The 16,386-nt window shown below is 49.4% G+C and overlaps 6 protein-coding genes across 6 annotated transcripts; 3 read left to right on the forward strand and 3 right to left on the reverse strand.

Annotated features, from left to right (window-relative positions):
* Positions 1–804: 804 nt before the first annotated feature.
* Positions 805–1,058, reverse strand: BDW47DRAFT_128608 (uncharacterized protein; the record flags this gene model as incomplete). The annotated part of the gene is made up of 2 exons (XM_024816872.1): positions 805–816; positions 873–1,058. The coding sequence occupies 2 exons, from the start codon at positions 1,056–1,058 to the stop codon at positions 805–807; spliced, it is 198 nt and encodes a 65-aa protein (XP_024668935.1).
* A 2,718-nt stretch (positions 1,059–3,776) lies between these two features.
* On the forward strand, positions 3,777–5,094 carry BDW47DRAFT_111286 (60S ribosomal protein uL24). Its single transcript, XM_024813921.1, has 3 exons — positions 3,777–3,869; positions 3,949–4,061; positions 4,292–5,094. Exons 1-3 carry the CDS (start codon positions 3,851–3,853, stop codon positions 4,562–4,564), a joined length of 405 nt encoding a protein of 134 aa, XP_024668936.1. The 5' UTR covers positions 3,777–3,850; the 3' UTR covers positions 4,565–5,094.
* Positions 5,095–5,581: 487 nt separating this feature from the next.
* BDW47DRAFT_133946 (serine hydrolase domain-containing protein) lies at positions 5,582–7,595 on the reverse strand. The gene has a single exon (XM_024817973.1). The coding sequence runs from the start codon at positions 7,326–7,328 to the stop codon at positions 5,589–5,591; it is 1,740 nt and encodes a 579-aa protein (XP_024668937.1). The 5' UTR covers positions 7,329–7,595; the 3' UTR covers positions 5,582–5,588.
* Positions 7,596–9,728: 2,133 nt separating this feature from the next.
* On the forward strand, positions 9,729–10,262 carry BDW47DRAFT_128611 (cell wall mannoprotein 1 family protein; the record flags this gene model as incomplete). Its single annotated transcript, XM_024816873.1, has 1 exon — positions 9,729–10,262. The coding sequence occupies one exon, from the start codon at positions 9,729–9,731 to the stop codon at positions 10,260–10,262; it is 534 nt and encodes a 177-aa protein (XP_024668938.1).
* A 718-nt stretch (positions 10,263–10,980) lies between these two features.
* On the reverse strand, positions 10,981–12,834 carry BDW47DRAFT_119954 (flavin-containing monooxygenase; the record flags this gene model as incomplete). The annotated part of the gene is made up of 6 exons (XM_024815423.1): positions 10,981–11,121; positions 11,189–11,336; positions 11,400–11,737; positions 11,807–12,135; positions 12,197–12,598; positions 12,663–12,834. 6 exons carry the CDS (start codon positions 12,832–12,834, stop codon positions 10,981–10,983), a joined length of 1,530 nt encoding a protein of 509 aa, XP_024668939.1.
* Positions 12,835–13,923: 1,089 nt separating this feature from the next.
* Positions 13,924–16,148, forward strand: BDW47DRAFT_111295 (uncharacterized protein). The gene is made up of 8 exons (XM_024813922.1): positions 13,924–14,003; positions 14,055–14,406; positions 14,457–14,503; positions 14,561–14,580; positions 14,633–14,775; positions 14,853–15,148; positions 15,296–15,583; positions 15,674–16,148. Exons 2-8 carry the CDS (start codon positions 14,295–14,297, stop codon positions 16,004–16,006), a joined length of 1,239 nt encoding a protein of 412 aa, XP_024668940.1. The 5' UTR covers positions 13,924–14,003; positions 14,055–14,294; the 3' UTR covers positions 16,007–16,148.
* Positions 16,149–16,386: the final 238 nt, after the last annotated feature.

A 16,386-nucleotide genomic window follows, 5' to 3' on the forward strand; every position in this document is an offset into this window, starting at 1 on the left:
CCGCTCGGACATGGTTGGGGATGGATCTACGGTTAGGGTTTCCTGTTGGAGAGGCTGGCTCTTCAAGCTCGATTTTGCATAAGCACCAGGCAGTCACTGGTATTCAGTGATTATGCAAACATTCATCCGTTGGCTAGATTTCTAGCGAAGCTTTGAGCCCATGTTAATCGACGCCTTGTCCTACAAAGATTTTCTTTTCATCAAACGAAGGAGGTCACCAATCACCTCACACCCATAGCAACCAAATACCTCACCCAGGGCGCATACCCCTTCATGTTCAGAGTTCAATTCTGCTTGCTGAAAGAAATTAAATCCATACGCAAGGCTCTTTATAATTAGTATCATCTACGGTCTCATACCCACCGGCCGAGAAGTGTGGACTGAAGACGAAGCATCTACAAGTATACAACTACTACAGTACTTCTCGCATCTGTAAATCGTCGTAAACTGCATTTTGATATAATTAAAGTGGCCCTTGCATTCGCATTACAGGTACAGGAAAAACCTCGTCTATCTAAGGCCCAAAAACCCATACCAAGACCAAACCTTGGCGTCAACGCCCGCCCGAAACGGGACATCGCACGAGAACAACGCAATGGTTGAGGCGTTTAGCACTATTTGCAGGAGTGAGCCAAGTTGGGACAATAAACGAGCGGGTTTGACTTACAGTGCAAACTCCGACGACAGAGCCATGCTGTTCAGTCAAACGCATCAATCAGTCTGGGGTCGGGAAGGTTAGATATAAACCCTGCGGAGCAATACTCACCGGCAAGCAGCAGCCACGCTAGATACCACACGCACCAGTTAGCTTTCTTTCTATCACGGTCATAATAGCGGCTTTCGGGAAGCGACAAACGACATGGGTCACTTACACGAGCACAGGCATCACCGATCCAGCAAGGGCCGTTGGTCTTAAGGGCACTATGCACGTTTTCCGGCAACTGAGAGGCATCCGTGACACCTTCAATGTTCTCCATGTCCTCGGCAGTAATGGTGAATTTGGCGGCCATGATGCCTCCGAAGAGCGAGGTGTAGAGCAGGAGCGAGCGGAGGTTCATATTGAAGGTTGACGGAGCGAGGGCTTTGTGGGATTGAAATGGGTAAAGGGTGTTTGAGAGTAGAAAAGACTGGTTGATTGTTGGAATGGTTGAGAGGATAGCGCGGGATATTGGCTCCCATTTATACCTTTGTTGGCAGCGCCAAGTTGATCAACTTATATCATTCTTGCAGCAAGTTGGACGGGATTACTCTGGCTGGCTGTTCAAGGCAAGGACTCTCGGTTTCCTGCCCCTTCATGCATTCTCTTCATCAACACGAAGTGGCTGACCACGCCAGTTTAGTCAAGACGAGTGTTCCATTGTCTGCATTGGCATTTCGCAGACGCTTTGCTGGATGGAATGTTTCGAATCATAATGGCCAGTCAGTATGTATCGTCATCTAGAATGCACTATTCGCGTTTTTTTCAATTCCATGACGATGTTCCTGGAAAATATGTTGGGAATAGCTTCATTACCACAAGGCCCCACCTTGATCGCAAGGCCATCCAACGGGGACCGAGAATGCCAGTCTATGAGTTGACAACTTTGATTGGCCAGTTCCTGGAACAGGAATGCTGGGGTACTGAATACGAGTTTTTCGGCATTCGTTAACATTCGCTGGGCATATGCAGGTACATGGTTCGAACCAATTCTAACCTAGGCTTCACCGCACCTTCCTGCAAACATGTCGCTCGTCGGGTTGTAGGAGAAACGGGAATGCCTCGAGATGCCTCTTTTCCCAACGAACGAGCATCAACACTATCTTCCATTGGATTCTATTACCTAAGATTCGGATACTCGCACGGTTCTTGGAATGTACGCTTGTTGGTATCCTCGGAAGATCAGCGACCTTCAATGTAGCCAACGTCCGCCTTTTTGGGCAATGAGCCCAAGGGGGATGCCGATACTAGCACGGATTACCTGGGACTGAGCCCCCTAGATGCCTTCTACGGCGGCCGGGGCGATTTCGGTGTTCTGGTCGGGCCATTTGTAGTGGTCGAAGCATGTAGATGCAGCTATCCTTCGACTGCTTGGGACGGTGGATGGAGCAAATTCGGCCGAGACAGCTAGGTTTTATCCACATGCTTGTGTAATACTTTGTACAGTCACCATTCCTTGAAGGAACCCCTAGTCTATTATTGATGTTGGCGATAATGGGGTTTGCTATGTGACATAGTTGTCGAAAATAAGAAGACCTAAGGCGACTCGCCTTGTACCCACTGTCACCATTAATCGTAGGACTTCTAACCCTTCAACACTTTTTTCGTCGTCGGTTTGTCTGGATCATTTCTGCTGCAATGTCAAGGTGGATTTCGGAGTGCAGTCGATGCTACATGATGGTGACGACCAGTTAGGGCATCATTAAGTCCCAGCTAGAAATGTTAAGATGAGACGGTGATCCGTGCGAGATATGACAAACAATACATAGAACGCAAATAATAGTTGTACTCAAAACAAACATGTTTGTCTTATATTCAAACAGCATAATCCCCAGAACAAACTGCTGGTATAGACTGTGGAAACGGAGGATGAAAACGCGTCCGAAAGGATGAATTTGATGATATTCAGAGCTATGGAAGAGTTGCTTCTTGGTTGAATTACAAGATGAAAAACAGTGGGAAAAGGACTCTGTAAACGCTGCCGGTCAGCTGACGTGCCAACCAATTGCAGTCACTGCAACATAGACATGATCACTTATTTCGTATACATTTGCAGCTAATGTGACCAAGTATATCTATCTATTAATAAAAACCTTACTATGGAGCTCCAGACTAATTACACATAATATCCAAAATTCACTGTAATTGAAAATCTCCTCGAGCCCTATCGGTACCATCTTGATACTCTAACAGTTACAGCAGAAGTTGGACTATATATAGTGTTTCAACAAGGACGCAGTAGGGTGACTTGCTACAACACCCTCACTGAAACTTGCTTAACTCACAAAAGTTTCTTCTTTCTTTCCATTCCTCACTTATAATTATCGACTAATGAATGTGCACAATCATCCATCTTCATTTTCGGATGACCAGACAGCATGGGATTGCCATAGAGCCTGTGGGGCGCGGGAGTTACAGCAATCGGGAAGGAGATCTGGCTGTCAGGAATATCGGAACATAACTGTCGAGTGTGCATAGTGTCAGGTAATTCTGCCTGTGCGAAGCCTCTACAATGTTCATTGGTTTGGGACGGAATTATGTATGGCTGTGATTGGGTATATGAAAGTATTACATGCGAGTGGGATAAAGTGTTGGATGTCAGTTTGGCTACAAGGTTTCCGAATGACCACTGTGGGTCTTGGTCTTGGAACCTCATAAAATATATACACATCTTTTGCTTATCTTTGACTGAAGGATCAAATGCACCTCTTGGAGTGGTGATTATCTACTATTGGTAGGTACTGTGTGGCCTGAATAGAATGGGTGAATTGTGAGTGGAATAAGTGACATTCTATTGGAGTCATGCTCGATTTTTTTATTAAATAATTGGAGTAGACAGTCCAGTAACATCATCATGATCAATACCTGTAGAATATCTGTCGGATAACAAGAAAGCGTCAACTCATACTATATAGTACTGGAGATAAAAGGTCGAGGTCAATTGAAAGGCTCGGTGGATGATCCGCTCACCCAATCAGAAGGTCGGATGCGGCGCTAGGCGAGGCGGGGGGTCATGTGACGCACAACCCATATTTTCGGCCACACCAAACTGGAACATTCAGACTCTTCCCGACGACGACCTTCCCGACAACCCTCACGACGACACCCCCGTTCGAGTTCTTCCACGATCCCCTTTAGGAGGCTCTTATCAAGATGACTGTCATGAACCGCGGTGCGTGACTTTTTTCCTCTCGTCAATTCGGCGATTCCGACCGACTACGAGATGGTATACTGACAGGCGTGGTTTTCAGGGCTCCATTCTTCGCGCCGGAAGTCGCGCGCCGCCCACTTCAACGCCCCTTCCTCGGAACGACGTGTCATCCTCTCCGCTCCTCTGTCTCGCGAGCTCCGGGCCAAGTACAATGTACGTTCGAATTTTACCGGTGTGAATTTGCAAATCTCTCGAAGGTTGGATGGATCTGGCAGAACCACTCCCGGGCAGGGGATCAGACTCGCTGGGCCCGTATTAGGGAGTGGGAGGAAAGCCGCCCGGAAAACAATCAGAATTTGAAAAGTGGGACAGGAAATATGGAAGCAAGGATGGCGGACATTGAAGACCCAATCACAGATCATTCTAACGCAGTCGCTTTACAGGTCCGCTCGATCCCCATCCGCAAGGACGACGAGGTCACCGTTGTCCGCGGTAGCAACAAGGGTCGCGAGGGCAAGGTTACCAGCGTCTACCGTCTGAAGTGGTGCATCCACGTCGAGCGCATTGCCCGCGAGAAGGGCAACGGCCAGAGCGTCCCCACCCCTCTCGCCCCCTCCAACGTCGTCATCACCAAGCTCCACCTCGACAAGGACCGTGAGCAGATCCTCGAGCGCATCGGCAAGGGTCGTGAGGCTGTCAAGAGCAAGTCGGCTTAAAGGGTGTTTTCTGAGGTTTTATGTTCATATGGTCATAGCAGCGGGAGGTCCGGAGTACTCGAGAAAAGAGGGGACCCAACCTGCGTTCATGGTACATCTATGGAAAAATAGATGTGTCTTGATGAAATGAAAATCAAAAATCGGATTCCCTCTATCTTAATGAATTTTTTGTCGTCGCCATATCCTGATTGCCTTTGCTTCCCAGTTGCTTGCAGCATCATTTTCTCATTGTACAACACTGGTCTATACGGATAGTGCTGAGGGTGATGGTATATGCGTAGGCATTTCTGCAAGAGGCAGGTTATACGACAGGGTCAGCCAACATTGCCTAAGATAGGAAGTAATCAACTGGACCGAAGTCTGGTCCTGGGTTTGCATAGACAATTTGCAAAGGGGGTGACATCCTCGTGATGCCTGATGCAGGCCAAGTCTCTTACTTCCAACAGACTATCCATACAATACCCAGCTGCTTATCCCGACCGCCACTTAAGGATTCTACATATAAACAGGCATCTAGGAGCATATATTCGATACAGACAGCCATATCAATCCAACGAGATGGAAGCCCAGAAAATTTCTGCAAGTCAGCCTTGTTGGTTCCACTGCAGGGGAAAGAGTGGTTCAGCGCCTGTCCACCCTCTCATTCAAGCGCAATATAGGACAGACAGTAATACGAGAGGCAACAGGAGAAGAAACCTCTTGTTAGAAACGAAGCGTTTCCAGCCTATTGATATATTATTGGTAGGACTAACAAGGCTGCTCTGAGCGGCGCCAGTTGTGACTTGTGCTGCTTGCCTGAGGCAGTGAAGATCTGCATGACTAATACTCGATGAGATCAGCATAAGTATGCCTCAGGCACTACAATGCATTAACATGAGTCGGATGCCTGAGAAACTGGGCAAAAGCCTGTCGATTGGGCCTGGTTGGTGCTTCCGGGCGCACTGGTAGTACTCGGCATCGTGTTTCTGGTTCTGGCGATTGATCATTCAAGCCGATCCAAATTATGGTAAGTTCTAAGTGCATTTCATTTCTCTTCCACGCGTGAAAACCACGATGGCTTCTCATCTACACATATCCACCAGAGACCTTCTATCCTAGACCGTGCTTCGTCCCACTTAAACCTCAAAACTGAGGACTCATATGCCAGGGACGGCGTCGAGTCGACGAGCCAGCGATTCCACGACCCCGGAAAGAACGTGTACTCGTCTGTGCCGGCGAAATACAGAGGACGCATTGTGTCCGGATCACTGTGTTTGAACGCCATGGCTAGCTGGGATCCCGTCTCCGACTGCGTTTTGGGTGATTGAGAGACTATGTTGAAGGTATATGTGCCGTTGAAACCCTGGTACCGTCCCACATAGGCAGTGCTGTCTCGGCGGGTAATGTCATGGTTTGAGAGAGGTTTGCTCCGCCACGGCTGCAAGTACTTCTCTTCAAACCATTTCTGTGTGAGGTCTCGCTCTTTCCGCGCCCACAAGACAATGTCGACTTTTGGCTGGAGGTCAAAAAGCGCCTGTATCAAGATCTGTGCCGTGAAGTCTGCCGCGTCGCCGATGCTGCGACCGTTGGCTAGGGCGACTACGGCGCTGTCTGTCTCTGGAAATGTCCAGATGGCGGATAGAGATCCCATCACGCCGCCGTTGTGGCCGATCGCGAGACGTTGGGGTGATTCCTGGCCGAGCATGTGTGGTTCGCTGTCTGGTTTTGTCATGGTGTTGAAGCTGAGTTCTCCGAGTAATGACGAGGGCATCGTCAGCCGGAGCCAGCCCATGCAGTAGGCTGCTTCATTTTGGAACTGGTCTTTGGTTGGCCTTGTGTAGTAGGCCTTTCGGATTTTGCTGACGTGTTTGAGCGGGCTGGACGTTGTTCGTCCAGGGGAGCTGTATGATGACCCGTTCGAAACGCTGGCTGGCGACCCCTCCTCGTCGGAACTGGCCTCGTCCTCGGTGGCTTGCTGCTCGTGTCGCTCGGCGGAGAGAATGGCAGTGACCCACGTAAGCATGTCGTTCAGCGAGGCGCCCATGCCCATGACCGCGAGCATCGGGTTATTCTCTTCGCATCCTAGGAATTGGTATGGCAACTTGGTGAAAGTTTGATCATCCAGCTGAACGTAAGGGTATGCGATGTTTCCGTCGAGGTCCGATCTGGTCACGACAGACCGAGTCATTCCTAATGGCTTGAAGACGTTCTCTTTCACGTAGGCTGAGAAACGGGTGCGCGCGACTCTCTCCACGACCTTTGATACCAGGCCGTATGCTCCGTTGTTATACATCCAGTAAGAGTTGAACCGCTGTCCTTCGTCGTTGCTTGTCGGCATCTGGTTGAGAAGCTCAATGAACCGCTCGTCGTCGTCGAGAACCGTGTTTCCAGGCCCGAGATATAAGCCGATTGGGTCAGAAAGACCCGTAGAATGACGCATCGTGTCGATTATGTCTGCCTGTCTCCCAATATCTAGGTCTCCGATGGGGTTGAACTCCGGCAGGTGCTTTTGGACAGGGTCCAGCCAGTCCATCTTTCCCTGGGCAACGAGATGCCCTACCGCGGCGGCCGTGAACATCTTCGAACATGATCCCAGCATGTATATGCTGTCTGGATTTGCCTCTAGTCGGTCTTCGACATCCCTAAGTCCGAGGCTCTTCCTGAGGACCACCTCTCCTTTGTGTACCACGCCAAACGATATAGAAGGGGCCTGGCATATTTGCATGACTTCCTCGATATCACCCACGGCCTTTTCGAGACGAGAGGCGATTGCTGGCTCGAGCATCTTGGCAGTGGTCGTTGTAAGGGAATGAGCACCCCCTGTTCATCTTAGGAGAGTAACAAAGCACGCCCAGCAAAGGGATGTCTAGGAAAGTATGCATTGTGAGAGTTGACTCGGGGTAAATTGCATGAATGGACCGGGGGTCTCATCGTCATGGCCTTAATACCAATTGCTACTCTTCTTCAATGAACTAAACGTCATGGAATATAGGTGTCGCCATGATCCCGTCACACGATAATCATCACGTACAACCTAGATCAACTAATGGCCACGAGGTGGCGAGCCTTTGAGCTTGAAGATGGCAAAAGGGTCACGAAAATACACTGTGCAAGGAAGCCGACTGATCGCCCAATCTCCGAGTCTGACGTCAACGTGTAGCGATTGCGTTGAATGTCGCAATTTCAGTACGAACGATGCTACCTAGCCTGCAGAGGCGGGGAATTGTCCAGCACAATGACATTAATATGATATTAAAGTACGTGCAGGATTACCGAATGCGGAAGTCAGATCGGGCAAACGACAATGGCTATGACTCTACCAGTGCGCTCTTCGTGGGTCGAACTCTTCCACAGTGAAGTCGTATGGCCAGAATCTGGGAGTGGATATGAGATGCGCTTGGAACGGTCGGGAAAGCATGGAGGCGATCGATCGATCGACCGGGTGGGTCCGTACCCGCTGTTGATGTCAACGCCCGGTCTTGAACGAAAGACTTCACCAGCGGATGTTGAAAAGACTGGCAATCATTAGGCCTCAATTTGTCTATAAGTACCCCGTCAAATCACCCTTCAACTTGGTTTTTCATTCTTCATCAATCTCCAAGATCTCAAAAGCCAACAAGCCCCTTCAAACTCCAAACTTTCTACCTTCCACAGCTTCGCGCTGAACAATCAATTGTGAGATCTCCCCTGAAACAAAATAAAAAACCCTACCAGCGCCAATCTAATTAGATATCTAGATATTCACAATGGCCGGAAGTGGTGTTCTCGTTCTTGCTCTCCTCGGATCTGGTGGTGGCCAGCAGGGCGGTGGCAAGCCCTCGAGCAAGTAAATTCTCGAACGGAGAGATCCTGCCTCACGATGGACTTCCATACCTTTGACCGTTCTTTATTGAAAACTTAATATTTGGCTTGTTGGATCTTGACCTTCTGTCGACTGATACTCGGCATATCTGGACCAGTCTTGATATGATCTTGGAACCTGTCTTGGGATTGTCTTGATATCATGTGCTTTTTGTACTTTAATATGTTACCATTCCCTACATGGGAAGGCAAAGGCTGAGGCGGCTTTGCTACAAAAAAATAATCATAATCGGTATGGGCTTATAGGTCCGCAAACGCAGCATATATTCTCATAGAGTAAGCCGGTACAGTCAAATGTAACGATGTAAGCTTAAGGCAGATCGAATGGCACGGACAAGCGAACTTCACGCGACCATTGGCAACAATGACTAATGTTAGCTTGTATGCCCTAGATAAAAATGGCAATATCACTCCGGTTGAGTATGTGACCTATTTGAGACATAGACTAGGTACCTCTACTAACATCCGAATAACATGCGTGATCCTCGTATCAAACCAGCTAGTCGTGCACCTATAACCAATAACACACCCGAACCTCAAGCGCCGAAATACCCGACGACAAGTTTGACATAAACAGCAAAGACCAGGGGCAACCAGTCGCCAAGGGCGAAAAATCGGCGCAAATGCGGGGAAATAAGACGGTCTAGTTCGCGCTCGCGCCCGGAATGACGAGAACAGAATCCGGGGATGACGATCCCAGCGGGCAATATAAAACCCCCCCGCGCACATAGGGTGACATCCGCCTAATATCGAGAGGCGGGGGTGGCTTGCGCGATCGCGGTGATTCAACCGTCCACATCCCTTGCAGAAACACTCCCATTCGCGGACTTACTTACGGCCAAGGCTGGCTCCTTCTGGGCTATCCCGTGCTCACGCTGGATGCTGGACCTTTTGTGCTGGGTTGTTCTTCGCTGGTGGCTTGGTAAGATTGATCCACCGAGGCGCGGAGAGGACATTGAGAGGGAGTAAGGTGTTGTTCAGCTGCATTTCGTGCGGCATGTGAAGTCCTCATGTCGTGACTGGGGCTTATTCTTGTGAGTCTCCCGAGGCTGTCATCCTAGATTGTTTGGTTTGGTGGCGCCAGCATGGGCAATTGCCTTGCAGAATCGCATCGAAACATGTCCTTGCAGGGGTTGAATTGAGCGGTGGGATATACCGCGGTAGCATCTGCCTCGACGATGGAACAAACTTCAGACGGACAGGTATAAATAGGGCTTCAGAACCCCCCCATTGGGAAGATCATCAACAAGCAATCTCCAGAACAAGACAGAAACAAAAGCCTTCCTCAGTCTCTCAAGAATCTTTTTCTCTATATACCACCACAATGAAGTTCTTCACCACCCTCTTCACCCTCGGCCTCATCGGCACCAGCGTCGCCGAGCCCATCCGTATCGCCAAGCGCGGCGCCGATGACTATAAGGGTGTGATCACGACCGTCAGCGATGAAGTTGCGGTTGTTAACACGGCCGTCGCCGACTACGTGGGCGGCTCTGCCGAGGGAGATGCTGTCGTGGCTGCCTCTGATAAGCTCAACGAGGTGATCAACACCGGCAAGACTAGCGTCGAGGGATTCGATCCCCTCAGCTCGACCGATGCCCTCGCCATCGTCAAGCCCATTGAGACTCTCACCGACGATGTGGGTGGCCTTGTTGATGCTGTCATCGCTGCCAAGCCGAACTTTGATGAGGATAGTCTGTCCGAGAAGGTGTCGGCCACGCTGACGGCGCAGAAGGAGTCCGCGCAGGGTCTGGCGGATGCTATTACCGCTCAGGTTCCTGATGCGCTGAAGGATCTGGCCAAGGAGTTGTCCGCCGGTATTGCCAAGCATATCCAGCGCGGCATTGATGCTTATGCTTGATTACGGTTATGGGTTTATGGATGGAATGATTGAATGATGATGATGAAGGGAAGATTTGTGATGGATACGTTTTGTGGAGATGTGAAATGATTGAGTATGGGAAGGATGGAAAAGAAACCTCGATGTGTATCTAGCATTCGTTTAGGGTACATCATGACAATGTTTTATCTTGAGGCCAAAAAACCTTTCCTGATGGATAGCTAAGATATGGAGACTCGAAAGCCCTGTAGACTGGTCGAATTGCATGACACTAGGGCAAGACGGGGACATGTGATATATCCTCAGTGTCTTCTCGAGCAATCTAAACACATGTAGTTGGAACAGTGGTGTTTTATGCTGAGGTTGACTCTAAGCTGCATATTTAAGATATGGATCATTCTTATTAATGACTGAACTATTCACAATTGACCAAGACGGAATCCAACATGATAGATGACAACATCGTCATGTATATCAACCATATGCTCATACTGTACGTGTATTTCCACCCAAAGTCTTACTCCAAGCAACCGAACTAATTATCCAGCTCTACCAAATCCCATCATGCAGTCGCGCCCCAAATTTCTTTGCCATAGCCGGCATTCGAAACCCAAACGTCTCTGAGTTCCAGGCAAGTGGCACCGCCAGACAAGCCAGTAGAGCACCTGCGATGACACCCGCGGTCACTCTACGGCGGCGATGGACCTTTGCGACTTGCTTCTGCGTTCTCTACTAGTAGTTAGCTAGCTAATGATATGTGTGTAGTTTTACGTACCTTCACTATCCAGTCTGACCATGTCGGAAACAAACAGTGGTACCAGTACTGAGCCTGCGACCACGGATAGGTCATGGAATTCCAATTATTGGGTCCCACGTACCACTAATTCCCGTCTCGTTAGCCACTCCGTCTATCGACGAAGGTGGGAAGTTTGGGGGAGGAATCATACCGACGAGCATCCGGTATTCCAAACCGTATCCTGCAAGGCAGCTTGGATATTGTGTACGTATGTGTCTTCCGCCTCCTGCTTCACCTCGACATAATCGGCCTCGTCCTTCAGCACGGGCTTCAGCACGCGCATGGCATAGTTTATCGCACTACCAGGCACAAATTAGCATTTTTATGGCCCGATTTGTCAGGTGACGTTAGGGTATATGTACTTTTCCGACGCCAGCAGCGCAGATGTATGTCCCGTTGCGGTATTCGGTCCCAGAATCATGAAGAAGTTGGGGAAACCGCTCAGCGCAGTGCAGTTGTACGCCCCGGGCCCGTCGAACCGCTGCCAGTGCTCCTGGATCGTGCCGTCGCGTCCGTGGACTTGCGTGTACGGCAGGAATTTGTTGGTCTGGAACCCGGTGGCGAGGACGATGATGTCGGCGGGAATGAAACCGTCTGAGGATTGGATCCCGTCGGGAAGGATCGCGGTGATGTCTGTTTTGGTGAGCTGCACTTTTTCGTTGTGCAGTGTGGGCAGGTAGTTTGGATCGAAGATGCGGCGCTGATAGTTTTATTAGTTCTTCTTCTTTTCTTTTGTTTTTGACTTTGCTCTTATTCTTGCCAAACTTACCTTGCATCCAATCTCAAAATCGGGAATCAGCAGGTCATGATATTTCTCCGGCGCAGTCTGATGGATATACGCTTCTGCCTCTTTCCGGGTCTTCTGGCGCAGTCTCGCTGCAGCCTTGGTGTTGGGAAACAGGCGGTAGGCCATCTCCATGAGTAGGAAGATATGCAGTCGATGCAGTCGCATCGCGAAGGGAATGAAGCGGAAGATCCATATCAGGATAGAAGGATACGCGCCATTTGTCGCCTCAATGAACCAGTGCTTGGTCCGAACCACATGCGTGACGGATGCAACTTTGTCGACGATCGCCGGCACGATCTGCGTTCCGGTACCTGCGCTCCTCGATCAGCTAATTCTCTCTTAACACATACACATCTGGTGGGCGATACTCACATCCGTTTCCAACGACGACGACGCGCTTCCCTTCCAGATCAACACTGTGGTCCCATCGCGCGGAATGGAATAGCGCTCCCTTGAAGCTCGCTGCCCCGGGAATATCGCACTCTCGAGGTTGCGCGAGGAGGCCCGTGGCGCTGATCAAGATCTGGCACTCGTGGTGAAAGGTCTCTCCTGAGACGAGATCGCGCACGACCAGCAACCAGCGTGCGGTATCTTCCTGCCAGATACATTGGACAATCTCCGTGCGGAAGCGCATCTTGTCGTGCAGATTGTACTCCTCGACGACATCTTCCTGGTACGCTTTGATCTCGCTCCAGGAGGGCATCAACTTGGTCCACTTGGGATTCAGCGCGAAGGAGAAGCTGTACAGTGCGCTGGGCACGTCGCAGGCGCATCCTGGAAACATGTGAGTTGCGACTGTGTAGATAGAGTGCGGGTATGGATGAGGCAAAGTGCATACCTGGGTAGGAGTTGATAGCCCAGGTTCCACCCGACTCCTCGTGGCGCTCGAAAAAGCGGATGTTATCGATCTTATACCATCTTTTCAGAGTAGCTCCCAAGGCTATGGCGCTGAGGCCGGCTCCTATGCAGGCTACCTGGCTGTAGGAAGCGTTCTTCTCCGTTTTCTCCATTTTGAGGTCTTTTTCCACCATGGTTTGTGTGAGGATGGGATGTCTGTCAGATTGAAGAAGTAGGGAGCAGAGAAGATTGTAAGTAGACTGTGTTTGAACTTTCCCCTCCACTCTTTGTTTTTATTATATTTATGTTTTCGTGAAGCAAAGGTAGCGAATGACTGGTCATCTGTCCAGTGGCTTTCCATGGGCATCGTACCATTGGTGCCGCCAACCAGGAGTAACCTGGATCTGGTATTCACTTGGTACAACACTATTGCCATTGTTAAGAGTGGAGGATGATTTATCATCGTGATTCAATTATTATAATAGTTCTTTCATGGGTCCACTGGTGATGAGAGTATGACCGTGAATCTATTCAGTGATAGATCACTTTATTATAGTATCATCTTCTAACTAATTTAGATGACACAGTTCTGCATGATGTCATTCCATCCATCAATCTGAGAAATCCTAAGGTATTATCTCTAGGGAATGCCCTTTTCATTACACAGTTGTGAGTTTAACTAACTTTGATGTGATTAAAAAGCTAAACCAGTATTACACCAGTACATGCAACAGTACTAATGTGGACCACTTTCTTACTACCTTTCAACATTATCAGTATGATCCCAGTTGATTTCTATTTGGTGAGATCAATGAAGTGCCACAGAAGCAAAAAGAGAACCAAACAAAACATGAGATATACAAAGAAACATGATTTATTCCTTGTTGTGTTTCGACAAAAGACATGGCTCCTACTTGTCGCCCCTGCCCTCGAGATACATACTATCCATGGAGAGCCCTGTTGATATCAGAACTACCTTTTTCAACACTTTATACAGCGCAACTTAAAGACTCTAATTCCCTAACCGACTGAGACTTCGAAATCACATTACACAATCACAATATCAAGTTCAGTGAGAGGCCCAAGGCAGCCACTGTCACATATCACGTGATCTTGCATACTGGCCAACCTCCATCGCTCCTGCACGTAGACACGCCAGAAAGCCGAAGAAGAAAAACAAGTCGCCACAATGTGAGGGCATAGCCCGCAGGGCGCGTCGACCCGTATCTCCCTGCAGTCGGGCGTACCGCAAGGCGAAGTCCGGCGGCACTGCGCCTCGCGACCGACGTGTTTTGGTGGACTACGTGCAGTCAGACATAGCGCCAGTTCGAGACACAACTCTGTGAGAGCCCAACGAGCGGTCAAGAGAGATGATTTGCGCTGAGGGTCCTAGACACCCTTGTCAATGGTGTGGCTGTGGATACAATTGGTTGGATATCGCTTAATCCTGGATCGTCGGCAGGTAGCCTGCATAAGCGCCGGCCTTCCCATCCACCGCCGTGAGCGTGGATGGGGAGCTTTAATGACTTCGCTTGTTGGTTTCTGCGGTTGCAATCGCGTTGTTCTTTGTTTGATTTCTTCATCACTCTAGACTTTGTTTAGGTTTTGTGCAGAATCTATCCTATTTGGAGTCATGGGATTGACGATAAGCCCAGTGGCGTCGACGCCAGTGGGAAAATCTCCGATCGAATCTCCGATCGAAAGTCCACCGCCGCCTAATGATGCCCTTTTCTACGAGGAGGACGGTACGGCTAGTCTTTCGATATGGGTGGTATCTGGGTGCTAATTCGCGAAGAAACAGGTCACTGGACGAACCGACGAGGCCCAATCGACGGTATCCGGGTAAGCCGTCCTCAGGATGGGAATTGTGAATTAGGAGCCGACACTGATGCAATATAGACATGTTCAACGACAGTGATGTACGTCGTATTTGTGGGAGCAGGCTGAGAAGAGCATAAACTAAGATCACAGATTCGCTTCGGGCGAAACCTTGGCAGAGTACGCGCAGTCGCTGCTCCCAACTTCTTTCCTCCCTGTGGTGAAAGAAGACCTGAACGGGACATTCGTGTGTGATTACGATTATGACGAGGACGGAAAATCAATCACTAGACATGGTAATTGCTGCTGTCTCCTTCTCCCCCAGCCCGTTGTGGCTGTCCGCAGCACATGTCTATGGACTAAAACCTCTCAGACTCCTGGAGTTGTTTCAAAATCAAAATGGTACCTAAGCCCCCCAAAAAGTACTACTGGGTGCAGCCCGCCGTCCTCGTGCAATGGGACCCCAAGGCCGACACCCAGCGTGTCTGGTTTATCAACCTGCCCCCCGAGCAGGAGGCCAACTTGACCGCGGAGATTCCAACCCTAGCGCCCTTTAAGAATCGTCATTTAAACCCATACATGTGGCACAGTCTCTTCGCAACAGCCGTGCTCTCTATGTATAAAACCTCGTTTTGGTTTCTGCGGGATATAGTTAGGGCGGTTGAAAAGGTGTGTCTAACTTTTTGCTTTGCATGTTCATGCGTTCCTTGCTTTACTTTCTTCTTTGAGAATGCTGCATAGAAAATATGCACGTACCCATACATCTCTCAACGCGCAATGAAAAAAGGAAAGTCTAAAAAAAGAACCGGAGAACAGGCCCGAAACGTGATGAAACCGGCCGCCCCCGATTTCCACAACCTGCATGACATCGCCCGCCACATCTTCCACTCAACGGAGACGCTTCAAGTCGCAGAAGCGACGCTCACCAATCTGCGCGATGAGCTCTCCCGCTGGCGTGATGAGCATCCGGATCTCGTAGACGGACTCATGCGCGGCTCCTGGATGCAGACGCAGCAAAAGGTGGTGTTTGCGGCAAGAGAGATAACCTCCGCGCGAATCCGATCGCAGTCGTTGACGGATAGGTTGCAGAATGAGATCAACTTGGTACGTATTTTACTTTTTCCTTCCAAGATAAAAAGAGAGAGAGGGAAATAAACAAAGAATGGGTGGCAATGCTGATATGGATATAATAAGGCATTCAACCTCGTCTCGCAGCGCTTCGGGAAAGATGCCCAAAGCGACAGCGCAATCATGAAGACCATCGGTGTCGTCAGTTTGGTGTACCTGCCGGGCACGTTTGTGTCTGGCGTGTTTGGCACTAACTTCTTCGACATGGATAGTCTCGGGCAGGGCGAATCGACGTGGGCTGTATCGTCGAACTTCTGGCTCTACTGGGCTGTGACGGTGCCGTTGACGCTGGTGACCGTTATGGCTTGGGCGCTGTGGCATTTTTATCAGACTAAGACTAGGCGGGGGCAAGCTAGGATGATGAAGAAGCCGATGCAGGATAACGATTCGGCTGTTTAGGTTTGCTTTCTCTCTTCTTGTTTCTCATTTGGATCGGTTGAATGGGTTGAATGGTGTTAAGTTGGATCTGGCATCTGGCACGTTAGAGTTTCTTATATATTTCGATATATCTATGTATTGATGATATGATATGATATGGTATGTCCCGTCCCTCCCAAACTGCCCGTAGAAGACTCCAAATTATCAAAGTCGTCGCGAAGAATCTCTTCAAACACCCGCGCAAGACTTTCAAAGTAGCCGTGCATATTCCTGTAAGGTGTCTCTAGAGTTTTTTTTTTTGAGTAGACTCACGGGACTCTGTGAAGTACCAATGTAGAGTATTTCGTAGGAACCATACAGGGCTCTGTTAAGCATATTGCATTTTCTGAAGCAGTTATATA

The sequence above is a fragment of the Aspergillus candidus genome, assembly GCF_002847045.1.
Source record: "Aspergillus candidus strain CBS 102.13 unplaced genomic scaffold BDW47scaffold_54, whole genome shotgun sequence".
Lineage (NCBI taxonomy): Eukaryota > Fungi > Ascomycota > Eurotiomycetes > Eurotiales > Aspergillaceae > Aspergillus > Aspergillus candidus.